Source organism: Oncorhynchus clarkii, chromosome 16, assembly GCF_045791955.1.
Source record: "Oncorhynchus clarkii lewisi isolate Uvic-CL-2024 chromosome 16, UVic_Ocla_1.0, whole genome shotgun sequence".
Taxonomy (NCBI): Eukaryota; Metazoa; Chordata; class Actinopteri; order Salmoniformes; family Salmonidae; genus Oncorhynchus; species Oncorhynchus clarkii.
The window spans coordinates 26,054,217-26,077,232 of record NC_092162.1 but is presented as its reverse complement, the minus strand read 5'-3'; the positions used below and the strand labels follow the sequence as shown (position 1 = coordinate 26,077,232).

At 43.6% G+C, this 23,016-nt stretch overlaps 2 protein-coding genes across 5 annotated transcripts in view; one reads left to right on the top strand and one right to left on the bottom strand.

Moving 5' to 3' along the window:
* Window positions 1–5,783, top strand: part of LOC139368262 (DDB1- and CUL4-associated factor 7) — a 24,675-nt gene extending 18,892 nt beyond the window's left edge. The window contains exons 3-7 of one of the 2 annotated variants that reach the window (XM_071106977.1): window positions 236–347; window positions 968–1,086; window positions 1,411–1,620; window positions 1,849–1,966; window positions 2,582–5,783. In XM_071106977.1, coding sequence (XP_070963078.1) covers window positions 236–347; window positions 968–1,086; window positions 1,411–1,620; window positions 1,849–1,966; window positions 2,582–2,757 — 735 coding nt within the window. In that variant the 3' untranslated portion in view covers window positions 2,758–5,783. The remainder of the gene's footprint in view (window positions 1–235; window positions 348–967; window positions 1,087–1,410; window positions 1,621–1,848; window positions 1,967–2,581) is intronic. The other variant, XM_071106978.1, reaches the window with a different exon arrangement.
* An 8,624-nt stretch (window positions 5,784–14,407) lies between these two features.
* The window catches only part of LOC139368261 (potassium voltage-gated channel, subfamily H (eag-related), member 6b), a 29,134-nt gene continuing 20,525 nt past the window's right edge, over window positions 14,408–23,016 (bottom strand). For all 3 annotated transcript variants that reach the window (XM_071106973.1, XM_071106976.1, XM_071106975.1), the window contains exons 4-12: window positions 22,466–22,859; window positions 22,069–22,268; window positions 21,379–21,631; window positions 20,504–20,697; window positions 20,212–20,323; window positions 19,862–20,122; window positions 19,517–19,706; window positions 17,662–17,854; window positions 14,408–17,532 (exon numbers count right to left, since the gene is read on the bottom strand). In XM_071106973.1, coding sequence (XP_070963074.1) covers window positions 17,248–17,532; window positions 17,662–17,854; window positions 19,517–19,706; window positions 19,862–20,122; window positions 20,212–20,323; window positions 20,504–20,697; window positions 21,379–21,631; window positions 22,069–22,268; window positions 22,466–22,859 — 2,082 coding nt within the window. In that variant the 3' untranslated portion in view covers window positions 14,408–17,247. The remainder of the gene's footprint in view (window positions 17,533–17,661; window positions 17,855–19,516; window positions 19,707–19,861; window positions 20,123–20,211; window positions 20,324–20,503; window positions 20,698–21,378; window positions 21,632–22,068; window positions 22,269–22,465; window positions 22,860–23,016) is intronic.

Genomic DNA, 23,016 nt, shown 5'->3' with positions numbered 1-23,016 from the left:
GGAGTTGGAAATGTATCTTTTAGATGGTGTCAGCATAATTAAATTTTCATTCATTTTAGAGTAGAATGCCCTTTTTTGAAAAGTTACCAGAACTGAGCTTCGCAGTCTTTCTACATAAAACTTATCCAGGGTGGACATACAAATTATCCAGGGGGGAACACTGGGGGGGGGGGGTATAAATGTCTGCTTCATTTGATGACGTGATTTAAAAACAAACTTTTGTTGTTCCTGACAGGTGAGTGACACTGAGACTCGTCTGGAATGCCTGCTCAACAACAACAAAAACTCTGACTTCTGTGCACCGCTGACATCCTTTGACTGGAATGAGGTGGACCCTAACCTGCTGGGTGAGAATAACTTTATCCTTTTTTTTATGGACAGACTACATTACCAGATTCTCTGGATGCCTCTTCCAGATCGCTATTGACATTTAGTGTTAAAAACAAGCTAAACAATTGAGTCTTGAGCAAGTATGAGCTCCTGACGCCTCTTCACAAATAGCATATACCATTAGCTCTCCAAGTGTCATTGTTATACAGCCTTGGTTGGTCTCATTTAAATAAAATAAAAAACGTAACTTTATATAGAGCATTCATAATGTCTACATTAGCTCTACATCGACGCTTCACTCTACATTTTTTAAGCAAAGTCATACTACATGAAAGGTGACATAAAATATACAAAAGGGTTATGCTGCCAAATGCAGCATAACCCTTTTGCCACCAATTATATAGCATACCATTTGCTTATGAATGATACATAGTCCTTTAAAGGATATAGAAAGGCATCCTTAAAGATGTGTTGTAAAGCTTTTGTATAATTTCAGCCAGTAGTTTCATCTCTCACAAGCCAAAACGGGTCCCCTGCAATTGAAATTATATGTTACAAACTCCAATTCATACAACATGTTACAAATGTATAAGTGCTTAAGATCCCGTTCAATAAATCTTGTGTTTCTTCTCTGTAGGTACCTCCAGTATTGACACCACCTGCACTATCTGGGGCCTGGAGACAGGTCAGGTACTGGGCAGGGTCAACCTGGTGTCTGGCCATGTCAAGACTCAGCTCATCGCCCATGACAAAGAGGTAAAGACACTGCAGGGGTTAGGCCAGAGCTGAAATAAATTAAGTTCCAATATCCACACTTGCATACTATAAGTATGTGGTGATGTATTGGCCATTCATGCTAAGTAGTGTGGATATTGGGCATAGTCAATGTAATGGTATAGCAATGTTCCAAGTGATCAATGAAATTACCGCCTCCACCTATTGTCAGTTGTTGTACTTTAGGCAAGAATGGCTAAAATATCTGTCAAGTCAGTAGACTGTGAACAAACCATATTTTCTATCGGAACAGTAGATGTCACTTGTTATTTCACCAAATGTCTGTCGTGTGTGTCCTTGTCGCAGGTCTATGACATCGCATTCAGCCGAGCCGGTGGTGGCCGGGACATGTTTGCGTCGGTGGGGGCAGATGGCTCTGTGCGCATGTTTGACTTGCGCCACTTGGAGCACAGCACCATCATCTACGAGGACCCCCAGCACCACCCGCTGCTCCGCCTCTGCTGGAACAAACAAGACCCCAACTACCTGGCCACCATGGCGATGGATGGAATGGAGGTCAGCCCTGCATCTGTTTGCCTGTCCGTCTGCATGTCTGTCCCATACTTCATTGTACTGTATGTGATTGGATCAATGCTATAGCAATTCAAAAAATGCCTGTTTGGTTATCTGGCTACAATATTGGACCAGTAAAAGTCAGTCAATTATGCTAAACAAAAATTCTAGTGGTCTATGATTATATGTATTCTACCTTAACAGGTGCATTTTTCTCTCGGTCTGTCCCAGGTGGTGATCTTGGACGTCCGTGTGCCATGCACCCCAGTGGCCAGACTTAACAACCACCGCGCCTGTGTCAACGGCATCGCCTGGGCGCCCCACTCCTCCTGCCACATTTGTACAGCAGGTAAGCCCTCTGTTTCCTCCCGCTTATCTAATACAGTATTATCCATGTGCAAATGTGCTAACCTTCCAAGTAAAAAAAATAAAAATAAACCATCCTTTTTCCTTTGTTTTTTTAAGCAATATATGGAAAATGCCAAGGACTTTGGGATAATTTGTACTTGAAAATTAAAACATGATAATATAGGATACATTTACTTAAATTGGTTTTTGGTTATAAAATGCTAAAGTTTGCTGATGGTGGCAGTGGCTAGGTGAACAAACTCAAAACTTGCAATGCACTCCGTCCTTCAATAGAGTGCTTACAAGGTATGGAAACATATGTCAATTTGTAATAAATGTATATTATTGATTAATTAATCCATAAGATTCTGTTGACACAAACATCAGACATTCTCAGAAAATATAAATGAAATGGCACATCTGCATCGCTGGTGAGATTTGATTTTATAAATCATTGTTCCATAACATCCCCATGGAATTATTTAGTGAAACTAGAGCACAGGGCTGAAAAAATATATACCATTGATTATCAAATCTGCCCTCTAGTAGCCCAGAACACAAGCATTGATTTTAGCCTACAATACACTAACTACTGTCCCCTTTCCTGTCCGGAAAGTAGCGGATGACCATCAGGCGCTGATCTGGGACATCCAGCAGATGCCCAGGGCCATCGAGGACCCCATCCTGGCCTACACGGCCGAAGGCGAGATCAATAACGTCCAGTGGGCATCCACCCAGCCTGACTGGATCGCAATCTGCTACAACAACTGCCTAGAGATTCTCCGCGTCTGACATAACCTGGGCTCAGCTCTTAGCGGGACAGTCTGAGGTGATCCTTGGAATCTGATCTGAGCTCAGTGTCGATGTCCTATTTTAATACAGTTGGTAAACATAGAGGGATAGTTTAACTCCGGCCCACTCAAGAACGGACATGGCAACTTCATTTTTATGATCTGACGTCAACAGGGACTCCTGTTCATGTAGGACTGAACTGTATGATACTGGATTGTGTATGTGTTGCCCTTTTCATTTGAGGATAATGTTATAGATGCCCTTTACACTCAAGGGGGGGCAACAACGTTACCCACAGACAATGTTTACACCCTCCTGAGTAATTTACGGAAATGCTCAAGACTCCCTCTGGCTGCCTCTCAATTTAGAATTTTCTCAGAAGCTGTTATTTTTTTGACAGACATGTTTGAATAAGATGCAGTTCATTGTGAGATTTATGTTTTGTGAAGGAAAAACAAGAACCCAAATCAAGAGTAGCCAAAAGACTCATCACAATTATACCCACACTTACCAGGGCACTTTGTTTAAATCTGAGACTTTTCAGCATGTTGTTTGATAAGTGTATAGGCTTTAACATGTGAATGGATCTGTTTCTTTAAAGTGGTCTTTGGTAGAATCAGCAGTTGCTACATCCATTTTTGGGACGTATACATTTAATGATGTGTACCCATTTTGATTCTTGAAGAATATAACTTATAAATGCTTAGTTCAAAGTCGTTCCAAATCAGAACCCAAAATATAAGCTCATGTTTGTAAACAAAGTAAATGTAAACACCATATAGCCTCAACATGGTAAAACGATAGTTTTGATATCATGAATGGTCAGTACTTGCATCCATCGCAGTCTACGAATTTGAGTGGTTAGATTTCTCCAGCCCCAACCCCTCAGCTTTTGACCGAAGCGGGGGCGGGGGAGTCTCTTGTTATTGTTTCTACTGCCGATTCCGCTTTTACGCTCTTTTTAACATTTTAAATGCAGTATAATGTACGTAGTTATTAGTTGAGTGGCCATTGTAATTTACAATATCTTTGTTCTCTTAACACCCCATTATGTCTGAATCACAGTTTCAGATCATATGGTTATATTTAAAACGGGACTGAATTCAACTATTCAGGTATTCAATTGTTTTTATTTTCACATTTACAGTTTTGCCATTGAACATAGTGACAATTGTGATATGAAAAACATCTTTATTTAATACAAATTACAGTAAATTTCTCCATTGAACTTATTCATCTACTACTTCAATACAGCTTTGCTATTTGTCTTCCTTGGTTCTGCCTGTAAAATATTGTAAAAAATGATCTTATTGCTAAAGGTAATCCTAAACACTTTGTGTATAAACTAGATTAGGTAAATGTATATGAATTGTTGTAATGTACAGATGGGGATATTGTATTGTTGAGGTGCAAACGTCATATCAAGAAGTGGTTCTACTTTTTACATTGTACTTCAAGCCTCGGTCGTAAGGGCTACCTACATAACACCGTCACAATGACATGAACAGCCATGACAGCTGGTGTCACCTTTTATGACAACCAACTTTTAAAAATGACACAAACCATTTAATAGGCTTAGTCAGTGGGGGGAGGGGAATAAGGCAGGGTTGTCCAAAAAAGTTGCTTTGTTTATTAGTTTTTATTGGGCACAGGGGAGGGTAGTGCTTTTTTTTCTGTTTACATTCACTCTTTTTGCAGGTTTTACTATATAATTTATTCTATCCTAGACAGATTTCCTCATCTGCTTGCGTGCACCCCCATATAGGTTGTTATCAATAAAACATAACAATACGGTGCAGAGCGTTCGATTTGGCTGCTCTGGGTCAAGGAGAACCCCAGCTCTGCTAAAACCATTGACGGCTAAGCCTACGTGCTGTTTTCAAGGGATTGTTAAATAAATATGAACTGCACTGAACAAAAATAAATGCAACATGCAACAATTTCAAAGATTTTGAGTTACAGTTCATATAAGGTAATCAGTCAATTTAAATTAATTTATTAGGCCCTAATCTATATTTATTTTCACATGACTGGGAATACAGATATGCATCTGTTGGTCACATATGGAAAAAAAAGAAAAGAGTGTCGTGGATCAGAAAACCAGTCAGTATCTGGTGTGACCACTATGTGCATCATACAGTGCGACACATCTCCTTCGCATAGAGTTGTGGATTTCTGTCCCACTCTTCAATGGCTGTGCGAGGTTGCGGGACATCCAGAGCATCCCAAACAGGCTCAATGGGGGACATGGTGAGTATGCAGGCCATGGAAGAACTGGGACATTTTCAGCTCCCAGGAATTGTGTACAGATATTTGTGACATGGGGCCGTGCATTATCATACTGAGAGATGAGGTGATGGCGGTGGATAAATGGGCTTCAGGATCTCGTCACGGTATCGCCTTCAATAAAATGCAACCGTGTTCATTGTCAATAGCTTATGCCTGCCCATACCGTAACCCCACCACCACGGGGCACTCTGTTCACAATGTTGACATTAGCAAACCGCTCTCCCACACGATGCCATAGATGCGGTCTGCCATCTGCCCGGTACAGTTGAAACCGGGATTCATTCGTGAAGAGCACACTTCTCCAGATGCCGAACTGCAGTCAGGTCAAGAACTCAGTGAGGAACAACTGGAGGCGGCTTATGGTAGAGAAATTAACATTAATTTTTGGCTACAGCTCTGGTGAACATTCCTGCAGTCAGCATGCCAATTACTCAACTTGAGACATCTGTGGCATTGTGTTGTGTGACAAAGCTTCACATTTTTGTGGCCTTTTTATTGCCCCCAGCACAAGATGCACCTGTTTGAGCATGCTGTTTAATCAGCTTCTTGATATGCCACACCTGTAAAGTGGATGGATTATCTTGGCAAACTGTAAATGCTGACTAACAGTGATGTAAACAAAATTTGTGAACAACATTTGAGAGAATTAAGATCCCAGAAATGTTATGTTTCAGCTCATGAAACATAGTTTTTCAGTGTGCTTTGTTTTATTAAATATCATCACCTCTTGAAGAGCATAGAACTACACATTTCCGATTATTCCACGTTTGGCCACATCAGTTATGCAGCAAGTAATTGCATGCTTCTCATAATCAGTAAACATCATTTGATCATGTATTTTCAGTTTATCCATTTGGCATGTAGCTAGCTAGTAGATTAGGTTTTTGGAAAGAGGTTTACATCGGCAAATCCTCGTCCTGGTAAAGTTGTCACTCGGACTACTTTCGTCAACCCAAGAAAATATAACCATCTAGTTTATCACCTGACAGTTTGTTAACAAGCCATATTGACGTGATCTGTTATTAGCTAGCTCATTTGATGTGGCCCATCAGTCAATGTAACTTGTCTGTCAGCAGAAATCGTGCTTAAACACACTTAAAGAAACATTTTGAAAAAGGGGATAATTTTAGCTAACTTCACTAGGTTGTTTGGAGAAAAAGGTACATTGGGTCTACTTACCACTATGTTTACCCGAACTGAACAACATTTCTACTGGTAGCTTGCAAAGTAAGCATTAACAGCTATTAGTACATCGGCAAATACGCCCTTCTGCTGCTTGACATGCAAGAGCCCACAAAGGATGGGAAATTAACCTAAACCATTCATGCTTGTCAGGTAAAGTTACTGGAAATCCAATTTATGGTGACCAATATTGAGCGATCTTGAGGCTTCTGTATCTAAAAATTACATGATTAGTTGATCATGAAAAGCATGAAATCTCCTTGCCCCCCAGTAGGCAAATTAAACACCCTGCAACTTGTGACTTTTCATTGATAACAACCTGTATCAAGGTGTTTTGGTACTTCCCTTATGCCTTACACTTTTCCATGCGCAAACTGTACCACAGGTCAATAATAGTCTACCCGGCCCTCTATCTAGCCACCATTCATAGTGACAGTAACAAAATCATTCAAAGCTGCACCAATGTTCAATATAAGCAGAGGCCAGGTGCATCATTGAGCATGGAAGCACAGTGAAGACATGAGACAGGCAGTTTAGGGACGATACAATTATCTTACCTAGACTAGCCTACAACACTGCAATGAAATCAATAATTATGTTGTTTTCAAGGGAGTACATAATTATACTCTAGGCTGTAAACTGAAGTGACAATGTCATTTGAATAACGGCGCAAAAGCCTTGTGATATTTCTATTTTATTCCATTTGGATCAGTTGTGGGTCTACTCTCTACAGTTGTTATACGGTCTAGAAAGGTGCAGTAGCAGGGCAGTCTGGCTGTAAGTTCTGATACTGAGATGCGCTGTCTGTTGCAGATCATTATTTTCCCAAGTCTAAATATAATAGTGTGCCACATACAGTGCATTCGGAAAGTATTCAGACTCCTTCGTTAGTCTCCCAGTCCCTGCCGCTGAAAAACATCCCCACGCATGATGCTGCCGCCACCTTGATTCACCGTAGGGATGGTGCCCGGTTTCCTCCAGACGTGACACTTGCTATTCAGTCCAAAGAGTTCAATATTGGTTTCATCAGACCAGAGAATATTGTCTCTCGTGGTCTGAGAGTACTTTAGGTGCCTTTTGGCAAACTCCAAGCAGGCTGTTGTGCCTTTTACTGAGTGGCTTCTGTCTGGCCAGTGCTGCAGAGATGGTGGTCCTTCTACAAGGTTCTCCCATCTCAGAGGAACTCCGGAGCTCTGTCAGAGTGACCATCGGGCTCTTGGTCACCTCTCTGACCAAGGTCCTTTTTTAATTTTTTTTTATTTATTTTACCCCGTTTTCTCCCCAATTTTGTGGTATCCAATTGTTTAGTAGCTACTATCTTGTCTCATCGCTACAACTCCCGTATGGGCTCGGGAGAGACGAAGGATGAAAGTCATGCGTCCTCAGATACACAACCCAACCAAGCCGCACTGCTTCTTAACACAGCGCACATGCAACCCGGAAGCCAGCCGCACCATCGTGTCGGAGGAAACACCGTGCACCTGGCAACCTTGGTTAGCGCGCACTGCGCCCGGCCCGCCACAGGAGTCACTGGTGCGCGATGAGACAAGGATATCCTTACCGGCCAACCCCTCCCTAACCCGGACGACGCTAGGCCAATTGTGTGTTGCCCCACGGACCTCCCGGTCGCGGCCGGTTACGACAGAGCCTGGGCACGAACCCAGAGTCTCTGGGGGCACAGCTGGCGCTGCAGTACAGCGCCCTTAACCACTGCACCACCCGGGAGGCCCCGACCAAGGCCCTTCTTACTCGACTTTCTCAGTTTGGCCGGGCGGCCTGCTCTAGAAAGAGTCTTGGTGGTTCCAAACTTCTTCCGTTTAAGAATGATGGAGGCCACTGTGTTCTTTTGAACCTTCAATGTTATGGTTACCTTCCCAAGATCTGAGCATCAAAACAATCCTGTCTCGGAGCTCTACGGACAATTTCTTTGACCTCATGGCTTGGTGTTTGCTCTGACGTACACTGTCAACTGTGGGACCTTATATAGACAGTTGTGTGCCTTTTTTTAAAAATAAATGTCCAATCAGTTGAATTTACCCCAGGTGGACTCCAAGTTGTAGAAACATCTCAAGGATAATCAATGGAAACAGGATACACCTGAGCTCAATTTTGAGTCTCATAGCAAAGGGTCTGAATACTTATGAAAATAAGGTATTTCTGTGTATTTTTGATAATTATGTCAACATTTCTAAAAACCCGTTTTTGCTTTGTCATTGTGGGGGTGAAAAACTATTGCATCCATTTTATAATAAGGCTATTGATGGGGGTCATGATAGGGGCTGCACCAAATGATTGATGTATTATAATAATTGATTATGCTTATGTTGTATTAATAGAAGGAAGGGCTATAAGACCCCTCCCCCTACATTTATAGGGCCCTGGACTACAGATTAGCAATATATGCATTACAAGGTTTAATATTATTCCACAGTTCTTTTCTAGTCTCTGCTTCTTATAAGAAATGGTCTGAGAGATGTGTTATTGCAGTCAAAACAGGGTGTCTGTGAGAAAGCGCCTCAAGGCTAAAAGAGATTCATAGACACAGAACCCTGCAGGGGAGTGAAAGAGACAAGTCAGACATACCACTATAAAGCAATTTGGGGAGTGGAAAATTACTGCTGAGCCCTTAAACACTGGAACAATTGTTCTCTCCTGCAAGTTTGTGTAACTGTATATGCATAGGCTTGGTCTCATGGGTAGGTGTTGACATAGGCAGTTACATTACTAGGGGTTGACTGCAAGCATATTAAAGCAACTTGGACCCTTTCCTATTTTGCAGAATTTATTCGGAAAAATGCGTACATTCCCGTTGTCAACTTCTGTCTGCAATTGCATTAATAAATGAATGATTGATTGATTTACTTAAAGATATTGTTTAATTACTGATTTCACCAATAAGCAAATAATTGACAAGGAACAAGGAACCTACCCCACCACTGTAACAAAATGGGGATTAAGTCGAGGGGTCTGAATACTTTCCGAATGCACTGAATACTCCCAGCAGGCCCAGTTATTCAGGAAAGCTTAACGTGCTCTGCCTCCTCTCCAATTCGAGCGGCTATTCCTCACACACCTTGAACTTATCTCTTTAAAGTAGCCTAAACATTTGTCATTTAACTTGTAAAATGTTTTACCTTTTTACATGTGGCATAAACACAACCAGTCAATGTTTTCATCTGATTTAGGCTACTTCAAAAGCATTCTGTGCACATTTTCATCCAAAATATAATTCCATCATCCAAACTGTGTAGAATGGGGAAAAATACATCTGATACCAAACACCAAGATTGCCAACCCTTTGATACTGGGTAGGCCTACAAGATGGGGAGGGATGTAGCACTGTTCTGTTTGTTGAGATTGACAGTAGTCTATTTGATTGTGGTGTTCAAAACACACCACGATGTTGAAGCGCCCGAAGTCTGTATGCTTTGTTTATTGGTTGTGTAGTACATTGGCAAAGAAACCTGTTGTTGGAAAATTAATTGTGTATATTTTATATCATTATAGATGTCGCATCAGTGTTGAACCTGCCAAGCTGATCATTTTCTGCAGTTGACTCTGATTGTAGTCTAATGAAACATGCAGGGAAGAGTTGGCTCATCCGGAGGTCAGTGAACACCCCCCCCCCCCCCCCCCCCCCCTCAAAGTGGACTATAGCACAAAGTGACAAAGGCTTTTGAAGGATAAGTGGAAATCATGTTAATTTGTTCTACTTTGAGAACTATCCCTTCAAGGTACATCAACTTCATCAACACTTCAGTTTAGCTGGATAGATGGGTTGGCTACATGGAAAAGTGATGGAAGACCATGGAGGCCAGTACAGGAAGGAAGAGAATGGACTCGATAAGCCACTTCCATCTTGCAGTCTGTATTTAACAGAGAAATAGCAGACGAAAAAGAGAGGATTGTGGTGTCAGATCATTGGTGAATCCCAAACCAGCCCCTCGACCTTACCAACTTACCCAGTGGGGCCTCCGTTGTTACGTGTTGATGAATAGAGGTTGACTTCAAAAGTGGCTATTGTATCAAATAAACCCATCAACTTTGGGACCAATGACTGTATACATTGTGTACAAAATGTTAATGGTCCACCACCGAAAGGACATCCATCCAACTAGACACAACTGTAGGAAGCATTGGAGTCAACATGGGCCAGTATCCCTGTGGAACACCTTGACCCAACTAATTGAGGCTGTTCTGAGGGCAAAAGGGGATGCAACTCAATATAAGGAAGGTGTTCTTTATGTTTTGTGCACTCAGTGTATATGAATGGATAAAGCCATTGATCACATGACAATGTTCATTCCTATGTGAAGACTCAATAGTGCATTTGAAACCCAGGAAGTCGGTTAAGGTGGGAGATTTCTGTAGACATGGAGAATCTCAATTCCATACTCCCCGTGTCCTCACTCCCCACCTCAAATCAAACATTTTTTAATTTGTCATGCTTCATAAACAGCCGGTGTAGACTAACTGTGAATTGCTTACTTTCGGGCTATTCCCAACAATGTAGAGAAACATGGAAAAATAATAGAACTCAAATAAATACACATTGAGTAACGATAACTTTGCTATGGGCAGGGGTACGAGGTAATTGAGGTTTCATTACTATTAAAGAAAAACAAGGATCCCCTGGAATGTGGATCTTGTTTTTAAACTGACTACAAAATCCTAGCCAAGCTCTTAGCCATCTGTATGGACGGCTCACTGCACCAAGTAATACATTCTGACCAAACTGGCTTTATGAGAATTAGGCATTAGTTTTTCAATATTAGACACCTTTATGAATATACTGTCCTCCCCAGCATTGGGGACACAGCGGTGGTTGTCTTGCACGATGCAGAAAAAGCTTTTGACTAGCTTTGAGTGGGACTACCTAACAGCCACCCTTTATAGATTTGGCTTTGGTCCTAAATTCATTGTGTGGATAAACATTCTTTATTTCTCCAATGGCTTCGGTATGGACTAACTTGTCCTCTGACTATTTTCCCTTTCCCCACGGATCCAGACAGGGTTGTCTACTCTCCCCCTTGTTTGCTTTGTCAATCGAGCCCCTCGTCGTCGCACTGTGCTCTGAGGCTGTTCAAGGTATACTCAGGATGTGTTTAGAGAAGAAAGTCTCGCTATATGCTGACGATCTTCTTTTGTTCGTCTCCAACCCTGATACCTCATTGCCACATGCCTTATCTATTCTTAAACAGTTTGGAGCAAGCTCAGGGTACAAGATGAACCTAGGCAAGAGTGAATTTTTTCCTGTAAATAAGGCTGCTTTAAATGTGCTCTTTTACAAGCTTTCAATTTAGGAATGTCTGGGATCAATTCACCTACTTGGGATTTAGTGACAAGGAAATATTCCAATTTGTTTAAGGACAATATTGTTGCTCTAGCAGGCAGTTTGAAACAATCTTACTTTTTGGAAGTCTCTACCTCTTTCTCTTATTGGAAGGGTTAATGTCATTAAAATTAATGTGTTGCCTACATTTTTATATTTATTTCAATGTTTACCCATTTTTATTCCAATCTTTTTTTTAATTCACTGGATCAAACATTCATGCATTTATTTGGAATGGCAAGGTACCGCAGATTGGTAGAAAACATGTATAGAAGTCTAGGGCATTGGAGGGTTTAACGCTACCAAATTTTCAGACATACTATTGGGCTGCAAATCTCAGAGCCCTTTTGTACTGGCTGCGGACTGATTCTACTGGACCACTCTGGGTCTAGATAGAATTTGAATCATGTAAGCCTGCTGCACTTTCCTCTGTGTTGTGCTCCTCTCTCCCAGTGTTCCTAGGCAAAAGGTGTGTCAACCCAATTGTAAAGCAGTCTCTTAAAATGTGGAATCAGTTCCGTTTAGCCTTTGAGGCTTTTCTCCATCAGGCCCAATCAATCAGAACATTCTATTTCCTCCATCTTTTTAAAGGATGTGGCTTTTGGCATCTGGCACTCACTGGGCCTATCCACTAGCCCAACTATTCTTTGATACATTTGCCTCTTATGCTCAGTTACAGGAAAAGTTCCCCCAATCCCACTTCTTCCGCTGTCTCCAGACTAGGAACTTTGTTAGAGCTAACACACCTGAATGTCCCAATAGCCCTGCGAGTACAGCTATAGAAAGCATCTTTGAGCAAAACAAACTTCCCAAGGGTGAAATTTCAGATGTGTATGAAATCATTAATGACTTACAGAACCCTTCTGTGTTGCCTTTAAAGACTTGATGGGAAAAGGATTTGGGGGAGGAACTTGGGGATGACACCTGGGAAACTGTGCTGCACAGGGTGCATTCTTCCTCTTTTAGCGCTACACAGCCTCATTCAATTCAAGGTCGTTCACCGTTATCCTCTGGTCTGGGGCCAAACTCTGAAAAATATTCTTTGATTTTGATCCTACTAGGGTTTGATGTAAAACGGAAACCAGCCACACTGTTTCATATGTTTTGTGGCTGTCATAAACTGTCTGGTTTCTGGGAATTAATATTTAAATGTTCACTATATATATGTGTGTGTGTGTGTGTGTGTGTGTGTAAATGACACTATTATAGATCTGTCTCCCCTTACGGACGTTTTTGGAGTACTGCACATAGGTACCCACCCTGTCAAGAATTCAGTCGGACACTGTTGCTTATACAACTCTTAGCTAGACGGCTAGTACTCCAGAACTGGAAGATGGTAAACTTTTTCAGGACCCCGTCTTTCAAAGATAATTCATAAAAATCCAAAATAACTTCACAGATCTTCATTGTAAAACACTGTTTCCCATGCTTGTTCAATGAACCATAAACAATGAATGAACATGCACCTGTGGAACGGTCGTTAAGACACTAACAGCTTACAGACGGTAGGCAATTAAGGTCACATTTATGAAAACTTAGGACACTAAAGAGGCCTTTCTATGGACTCTGAAAAACACCAAAAGAAAGATGCCCAGAGTCCCTGCTCATCTGCGCGAACTTGCTGGCATGCTGCAGGGTCCGTCATGGTCTGGGGCGGTGTATCACAGCATCATCGGACTGAGCTTGTTCTCATTGCAGGTAATCTCAACGCTGTGCGTTACAGGTAAGACATCCTCCCTCATTGTGGTACCCTTCCTGCAGGTTCATCCTGACATGACCCTCCAGAATGACAATGCCACCAGCAATACTCCTCGTTCTGTGCGTGATTTCCTGCAAGACAGGAATGTCAGTGTTCTGACATGGCCAGCGAAAAGATCGTATCTCAATCCCATTGAACACGTCGGGGACCTGTTGGATCGGAGGGCGAGGGCTATTACCCCCCCAGAAATGTCCGGGAACTTGCAGGTGCCTTGGTGGAGGAGTGGGGTAACATCTCACAGCAAGAACTGGCAAATCTGGTGCAGTCCGTGAGGAGGAGATGCACTGCAGTACTTGATGCAGCCACACGAGATCACGTAGTTGGTTCTCTCATACAGGGTTCAGTGTTGCTTGCCTCGACGCAAGCATTGAAGTCATTTAGCTCATCTGGCGTACCACTGGGCAGCTCGCTGCTGTGTTTCCCTTTCGTAATCTGTGATAGTTTGCTTGCCTTGCCTCATCCAACGAGTGTCAGAGCTGGCCTCGGGCTCTGGGATGGGCCTCTGGCTTTCTCATCTAATGGGTTTTAAGAAGGTGAGGACGCGAGGAGTATGTATTGAGATTCTCCCATAACATGCACAGTTTGAGCTAGTCCAGGAAGTGTCGTTGCAGGCTAGATCAGTGCCTCCCCCTCTCATTGAGTATGTCAAGTTGAAGGCCAACCGGGGTACTGCAGGCTATTGGCTACGACGTTAAAATCATCAGTTCAAGGACATACATCTGTTGTAGTAGTTATTATTGGTAATAATAGGTACCATTATTGTCTTAAATTTGTATTTATTTTTTACACAAAGATCGCCATTTTCCCCTTCTCTATAATGGGGGATCCTGTTTTCTGCAAATAATGCCTGCAGTACTGCGATCAGCCTTGAACTTTGTGGCTTCAATGAGAGAGAGCAGTCATTCTCCCCTGTTCGGGAAACACTGGTGACTTGAATGATGCGGTTCATGTTCCACATTTAAATAAGAAAATGAGCATGAAATAATTTCTTATAATTTTACAAAAAACAAACTCTAACAGTTAAACATTTAATTTGGGATGTATTTCAAATGTTACATGTGTCAATTCTCAATCAGACACCAACAAATAAAGGTGGCTCATAATTAAGCATGCCTCAATTATTGTATGTAAAACTCACAAAATAAAGTGGTGCGTTATGGGATGCCAGGTTTATATGCTCGGCTATGAAAAGCCAACAGACTTGTTCCTAAGGTTGTTCCTACCTGTTGTGCCCTCTTTAACCAGTGTGATTATTATTTGACCCTGCTGGTCATCTATGAAAGTTCTTCAAAATGTTCAAAACGATCTGGCCTTAATGGCTATGTACTCTTATCTCCACCCGGCCCAGTCAGAAGATGACTGGCCACCCCTCAGAGCCTGGTTCCTCTCTAGGTTTCTTCCTAGGTTCCTTCCTTTCTAGGGAGTTTTTCCTAGCTGCTGTGTTTCTGCATTGCTTGCTGTTTGGGGTTTTAGGCTGGGTTTCTGTATCAGCACTTTATGACATCTGATGATGTAAAAAGGGCTTTATAAATACATTTGATACCAATTTGCTCTGAAGCCGCAGCTGACTTCGCCCACTTTGAGGCTAACACAGTGCCACCGACATGGCCCGCTACCATGGACTCTGGGCTCTCCTTCTCCGTGGCCGACGTGAGTAAGACATTTAAACTTGTTAACCTTCGCAGGGCTACTGGTCCATACGGCATCCCTAGCCGCGTCCTCAGAGCATGCGCAGACCAGCTGGCTGGAGTGTTAACAGACATATTCAATTTCTCCCTATCCCAGTCTGTTTTCCCCACATGCTTCAAGATGTCCACCATTGTTCCTGTACCCAAGAAAGCAAAGGTAACTGAACTAATTGCTATCGCCCCGTAGCACTCACTTCTGTCATCATGAAGTGCTTTGAAAGACTAGTCAAGGATCATATCACCTATGACCTACTTCAATTTCCTTATCGCCCAATAGATTCACAGACGATGCCATCGCACTGCAAACTGCCCTATCCCATCTGGACAAGAGGAATATCTATGTAAGAATGTTGATCATTGACTGTAGCTCAGCATTCAACACCATAGTACCCTCCAAGCTCATCATTAAGCTCGAGGCCCTGGGTCTGAACCCCGCCCTGTGCAACTGGGTCCTGGACTTCCTGACGGGCTGCCCCCCAGGTGGTGAAGGTAGGAAACAACACCTCCACTTTGCTGATCCTCAACACTGGGACCCCACAAGGATGCATGCCCTCTTGTACTCACTGTTCACCTATGAATGCGTGGCCACGCACACCTCCAACTCAATCATCAAGTTTTCAGATGACAACAGTAGCGGGCCTGATTACCAACAATGATGAGACAGCCTACAGGGAGGTGGTGAGGGCCCTGGGAGTGTGGTGCCAGGTAAATAACCTCACCCAAGGTCAACAAAACTAAAGCTCTGATCGTGGACTTCAGGAAACAGCAGAGAGATCACCCCCCCCCCCCCCATCCACAGATGGGACCACAGTGGAAAAGGTGGAAAGCTTCAAGTTCCTCGCCTTACACATCACTGACAAACTGAAATGGTCCACCCACACAGACAGTGTGGTGGAGAAGGCACCTAAAACCCTCAAACTTTTACAGATGCACAATTGAAAACATTCTGTTGTGCTGTATCACTGCCTGGTACAGCAACTGCACCGCCCGCAACCACAGGGCTCTCCAGAGGGTGGTGCGGTCTGTTCAACGCATCACCGGGGGCAAGCTACCTGCCCTCCAGGACAGCTACAGCACTCGATGTCACAGGAAGGTCAAAAAGATCAAGGACTACAAACACCTGAGCCACTGCCTGTTCACCTTGTTATCATCCAGAAGGTGAGGTGAGTACAGGTGCATCAAAGCTGGGACCGAGAGACTGAAAAATCTCAAGGCCATCAAACTGTTAAATAGCCATCACTAGCACATTAGAGGCTGCTGCCCTATATACATAGACTTGAAATCACTGGCCAGTTAAATAATGGAACACTAGTCACTTTAATGTTTATATATTTTGCATTACTCATCTCATATTTGTATATACTGTATTCTATCCTATTCTACTGTATCTTAGTCGATGTTGCTCGTCCAAATATTTATTTAGTCTTAATTCCATTCCTTTACTTTAGATTGTGTATATTGTAAGATATTACTGCACTGTTGGAGCTAGAAACAAGCATTTCGCTACACCCACAATAACATCTGCTAAACACGTATGTGACATATACATTTGATTTGATTTGAAGTGGCTATTGGAGGGTCTAATTAGCCCCTATACCCACTAATTTTCACTCCCTCTGCTTTGGGACATTTGCATATGTCGGAGGAGCGCGTGAATGCGCAAATGGAAGGACAAGGGGAAGGGGAGTGACATGGAATTCAGCCTTTCCATAAACAACCTCAACCCCCTCCCCTAGGCACTTAATCTTAAAGGGGAAGTTCAGTGTTTTCCAACTTAATGTTAGATGCTTTTTCACCCTGAAAGTATTTTATGAGCCATGAGAATCGTATTCATGGTTCGGTTTTCTCTGAACAGCCATTAAAGTCTTCAGCTAACCCTAGCCGACGCTAGCAAAAAATCTATGAAAGTGATGGGGGCATTCAGTACTTGTATAAACATGGCCAAAACAACTGTAATCAACTCATTATTTGGTTTGACGTTACCTGATTTAACCTTTTTCATACAGTTCCGCATGCCATGTCCCCATCAATTTCAGATTTTTTTGGCTAGTGATGGCTAAAGTTAGCAGGACTTTAACGGCTGTTTAAGCTCATCCACCTACTCCGATCTCAGTACGTAGGGGTTAGGGGTTGTTAAAGGGCAGGGCCTGGAAAGACATGTTTTGCTACTATCTTGCAATCTGTATATGAGTGGAAGCAGTCTGTAGGATCCCAGGTTTGGGGAACTAGGGACAGGGGTCTCAGGTCACAGAAAGCACAGGATCTGAGCGATGTTTCTGGATCTCTGCCTGCCCTGAGGCATCCAGGTTCCCGGGCAACGAGGGGAAGCGGAGGCTGCCACTTAGTCTGGACGTTTCCATGAGAGACAGTGACCACTTGACCATCGGCTGGGAGGAGAGTGGCACGGTCGGCTCCATCTCCGGGGTGACGGACATGGTGTCGTCGGACTCTACAGTCAGATGGATACCGCTGGACAGCGACTCCTGGGATTTCAGGGGTAACTTGAGGTCAGGCTGGGCAGAGCTCTACAACAAAACAATCAAGGGTGAGTATTCAGTCACAGGTTGGAGGTTTAACTGCAGTAACACAGCTTCTGTGAATGTTTCAGGTGCTTTGACAGATTTTGTTTTTGTGTTCACCATCAGAATTCCTACCTGCGTGGATGCTTGGTTGTCTATCTGTATGGGTGGGATCTGGTACATGGTGTGCAACACTGGTGCTCCTGTCCCATATAGGCCAGGTGAGTCTATGGCTGACACAGTGCTGTAAGCGGGCGGTACCGGCGTTATCTGCCTTTGGAGCAGCTGCAGGATGACGTTGATATCGGCAGTCATTTGAATCTCCAGTCTGGTAATGGAGGGATAAAGGGGGCAGAAAGAGGGAAGGAAAAGGAGGATTACTAAGTAGCCATGTATTCACTGTTGCCCTTAAAGACCTTCCAGATAACTACCTTTTAAGATAACTGGAATGTCTCTCTTGTCAAAGTTAGTTTAACTCCATAAGCTCCAGTTTGTTAATGTGGGGAGTGGGGGTACAGCAACTGCTTTTGTTTGGAGATTTTGGAGATTGTCCCTTTGAAGGTAAAGTATAAATGAAAACATTTTACTGAGTTACAGTTCATAAATCAGTCAGATTTCGTATGACTGAGAATACAGATATGCATCTGTTGGTCACATACCTAAAAAAAAAAGTAAGGGTGTGGATCAGCGAACAAGTCAGTATCTGGTATGACCACCATTTGTCTCCTATAGCGCTACATCTCCTTTGAGTTGAAAAAAAGTTGACTGTGGCCTGCGGAATGTTGTCCCACTCTTCTTCAATGGCTCTGCAAAGTTGCAAGATATTGGCAGGAACTGGAACACGCTGTTGTACACATTGAACCAGAACATCCCAAACGTGCTCAATGGGTGACATGTCTGGTGCGTATACAGGCCATGGAAGAACTAGGACATTTTCAGGCTCCAGGAATTGTATACAGCTGCTTGCAACGTCGGCTGTGCAACATGAGGTGATGGTGGCGGATAAATGGCACAACAATGGGCCTCAGGATCTCGTCACGGTATCTCTGTGCATTCACATTGCCATCGATAAAATGCAATTTTGTTCATTGACTGTAGCTTATGCCTACCCATACCATAACCCCACCGCCACCATGCGTCACTGTTCACAACAGCAAATCGCTCACCCACACAAGGCCATTCATCTGTGACATCTGCCCGGTACAGGTGAAACTGGGGTTCATTAATGAAGAGTATACTTCTCCAGCGTGACAGTGGCCATCCAAGGTGAGCATTTGCCCACTGAAGTCGGTTACGATGCCAAACTGCAGTCAGGTCAAGACCCTGGTAAGGACGACCACGCAAATTAGCTTCCCTGAGACCGTTTCGTCAGTTGTGCAAAACCCACAGTTTCATCAGCTAGGTGAATAAGGTGAAGAAGCAGGATGTGGAGGACCTGGGCTGGCGTGGTTACACATGGTCTGCGGTTGTGAGACCGGTTGGACGTACTGCCAAATTCTCTAAAAGACATTGGAGGTGGCTTACGGTAGAGAAATTAACATTCAATTCTCTGGCAACAGCTCTGGTGGACATTCCTGCAGTCAGAATGCCAATTGCACGCTTCCTCAACTTGAGACATGTGTGGCATTGTGTTATGGCTTTTATTGTCCCCAGCACAAGGAGCAACTGTGTAATGATCATGCTGTTTAACCAGTTTATTGATATGCCACACCTGTCAGCTGGCTGGATTATCTTGGCAAAGGAGAGATTCTCACTAACAGGGATGTAAACAAATTAGTGCACAAAATGTGAGCTAAATAAGCTTTTTTGTGCATATGGAACATTTCTGGAATCTTTTATTTCAGCTCAGGAAACATTTTATTTCAGATGGTATCAGCCAGCGTTGCACCCTAGGTAAATTGAAAATAAGCTAAAACGTGCAGGCTCAACTGTTTGTCTGGCTCAACTGTTGAAAATAGTTTTGTAATAGTAAGCGTGTTGTTCCTCGCACCTGTTGAGCTGTGACTGTAGTAGTTCCAGTCGGGACTCCAGCTCACTGGGCCTCTCCTCTGTGAACGGGGGCGGGTGGTATGAGGTCCGAACCGAAGAGGAGCGCCACTGCCTGTTGGAGTACTGGACCGACTGCCTCTCTGGCCAGTATTGAACATACCCAGACATGTTCGGTGAGAGGTTAGAGGTGGCTGGAAACATTTACAGAGTGAAAATAACAGAACATTGTTGTCGATCAACTGATGTCTTTTGGATTCTTTTGGGATTTTGAATCCGCAACCCTCCGGTCCAGTAATGCTACATAACATACAATTGAAATGGAGGTACCATACTGCTCATACTGTACCTGGTTGAGCCCTGTCCATGGGGGCCTCTCTGCCCACTGTGGCGCCACTCGGGGGCTTCAGCTGCACCACTGAGGGGGAGTATTCCAGCCAATCGTCGTCCGGAGGGTACAGCTCCACCTTGCCCCCTTTGGTTAGGGGCTTGTTTAGGTCCTCGCTGGACTGGGAGCAAGGCGACTCACAGCTGCAGCCCTCCTCCCAGTGTGGCTGTGGGACCGAATGGCGTTGGCGGTAGGGGTACGGGTCGTCCTGGTCCATGCCGTCTGTCCAATGTAGAATGTAAAAAATAAGTCCATACAGCTAGCTTGCTTGATACATACAGACCCTGATTCAACTAATCAACTTAACTTACCAGGACCGTTGCGACAGTCCAGGGAGTGTCCCCTGTGTCGTGGCTTACTACGACTGTATCCACAATCATCACCAGAATCATCAGCCAACAGTATTGGTGGGACCTGGTCAGCCTGGCATACAGAAATAGCAAGACACAAACTGAACACATCCCAATACACTGATACAGTGCCAACAATCCCATTTCATTGGACACAGTGAACCAAAAGGATCTTGTTCACCAATACCATAAATATCCCACATAAAATGTGTCCATTTTCTCAGTTTAGCCACGTGTGTGTTTTCCTTCTTACGTCTCTTAGGTCAAAGGTGAACTCCAAGTTTGCCCAAAAGTTGTCGGCAAAGCCTGGATAAATGTCTAGAACTTCGAGCAGGTCATCCCTCTGAATCCGGTGCAGGTCACAGTAAGTGATGGCGCGCACGTCAGAGTTGGACTTGCCAGGCTCTGCATACATGTTGATAGGCTCCCCAAAGATGTCATTCTTCCCTACAGGATAGAGGAAGGGAGACAGTGAGAGTAAATGAAGGGGGATGGCATCACTTATCTCATCACAGATGGCTGTTATTTTAAATTCCGAACTATAGGATGTAGTTACTGTATATAATTCATGACATGAGAAGGAGCATGATCTTCAGAAACTACATTTACATTTCTGAAATAGTTTGAAAGACATCAATGACTAACATATAGCTAAAGTCAATGCAGCAGATCTGACACGTATTTATTTAACTAGGCAAGTAGGTTAAGAACAAATTCGTATCTACAATGACGGACTACCAAAACGCAAAAGGCTTCTTGCGGGGACGTGGGGCTGGAATTTAAAAAAATTATAATATAGGACAAAACACACATCACTACGAGAACACAACACTACATAAAGAGAGACCTTAGACAACAACATAGCATGGCAGAAACACAAAAACACAGCATGGTAGCAGCACACAACATGGCACAAACATTATTGGGCACAGACAACAGCACAAAGGGCAAGAAGGTAGAGACAACAATACATCACGCCAAGCAGCCACAAATGTCAGTAAGAGTGTCCACGATTGAGTCTGTGAATGAAGAGATTGCGATAAAACTGTCCAGTTTGAGTGTTTGTTGCAGCTCGTTCAAGTCGCCAGCTGCAGCGAACTGAACAATAGATTTCATAGCCTTCCTTACCCAGTATGGCCACCACGACATCATCATGAGTGACCTGGATGGTACCGCGAGTGATGAAGAAGAGAGAGTTGAGGATGTCTCCAGAGTGGATGAGTGTATCCCCTGGTGGGGCATGCACAGTCTTGAAGCACATTGCCAGAGCCCGCAGACAGGCCTTGCTGCCCCCACGGAAAGCCTTGCAGTTTTGAAGCAGACTGCGGTTCAGGTGCAGACATATATCAGCCTGCAAGCACTCTGGAAAACCCTTCAGCACCTTGGGAGGAAGATGGAAAGTCAACATAAATGTCAAAATCAGCCATTTTGCAATAGGGCATTCTCACTGTAAACTGAGTTTTCAGCACTGCAGTTCATTACGCTGGATGCCTTGGGGATTTGAATAGATTTGTTGACCAGAAGATGGTCTACAGGTATAATGCTTTATAACATGTTATAAGCACATAGCCTTTATAATTTCTTAAGGCTTATAATATGTTATTTCTCAATGTACTACACCTTAACTGACTGAAAATGGCTGGTGTTTAGTCAGGATCATGATGGCAGGATTATAAGACATACGGAGGTCATACATGCTCAAGATAAGTCTTACAATGCATTATAACTGCATCATAATGCATTATACCTGCAGGTTTTACGTAAAGTGTTACCGAAGAAAGTGTTTCTTACGAGTTTGGTGGCCGGTTTTCTACTCACTGCATTCATGTCTATGCCATTGGTGTAGGACCAGGCGTGCTGGAAGTACTCCTCCAGGCGGTTGCGAAGCCCGCTGGGGATCTGGTGGAAGCGGATAAACTCCTTGACCCGCAGCATCTGGGTGTGGTAGCGCGTCGTCCCTGAGTATAGGCGCTGGATGATGGCCGACACATTTCCAAAGATGCTGGCGTACATGAGAGCTGGAGGATGAGGAGGAGCCAATTGGGGCTTAAAAAGGCTTCTGTCAACAATTGCACGTTGATAATGCAGTATACGTGACATAATAAAAATATCTTGCAGTTGTTGACATAAGTATTTATGAAATGTACTACATTTGAATGCAGTGTGTATGGATTGTGAATGTTCTTCTGAGTAAATTGAACATTTAGGAACTTACAGCCAATAACCATAACACAGATGGAGAAGAGCTTCTCTGAGTTGGTGTTGGGGGAGACGTTCCCAAAGCCCACACTGGTCAAGCTGCTGAAGGTAAAGTAGAGTGCAGTGATGTAATAGTCCTTAGCGGACGGACCCGAGCCAGGTTCACTTGCGTTGTACGCCTTGCCCAGCTGCTCAGCCAGGTTGTCCAGCCAACCCGTCTCAGTGTAGGGCCTCTCCACGTAGCCAACAGCGTACCAGATACAGGCCAGCCAATGGGCGATGAGCACAAAGGTGCACATGAGCAGGAAGAGGACAGCGGCCCCGTATTCCGAGTAGCGGTCGAGCTTCCGCGCCACACGAACCAGCCGAAGCAGCCGCGCTGTTTTCAGCAGGCCAATCAAGGTGGCCATCTTTAGTAGGTGGCCATTTATTGAGAATAGTAGCGAGGAAATGGGAAAATAGATGCAGAATGAATTGATGGGAAATGGCTACAGGTTACTAGCAAATTTGCTTTTAAATAAGTAACACAGGAAATGTTCATGCTTGTTGTCCCTAGTGGGATCTGAA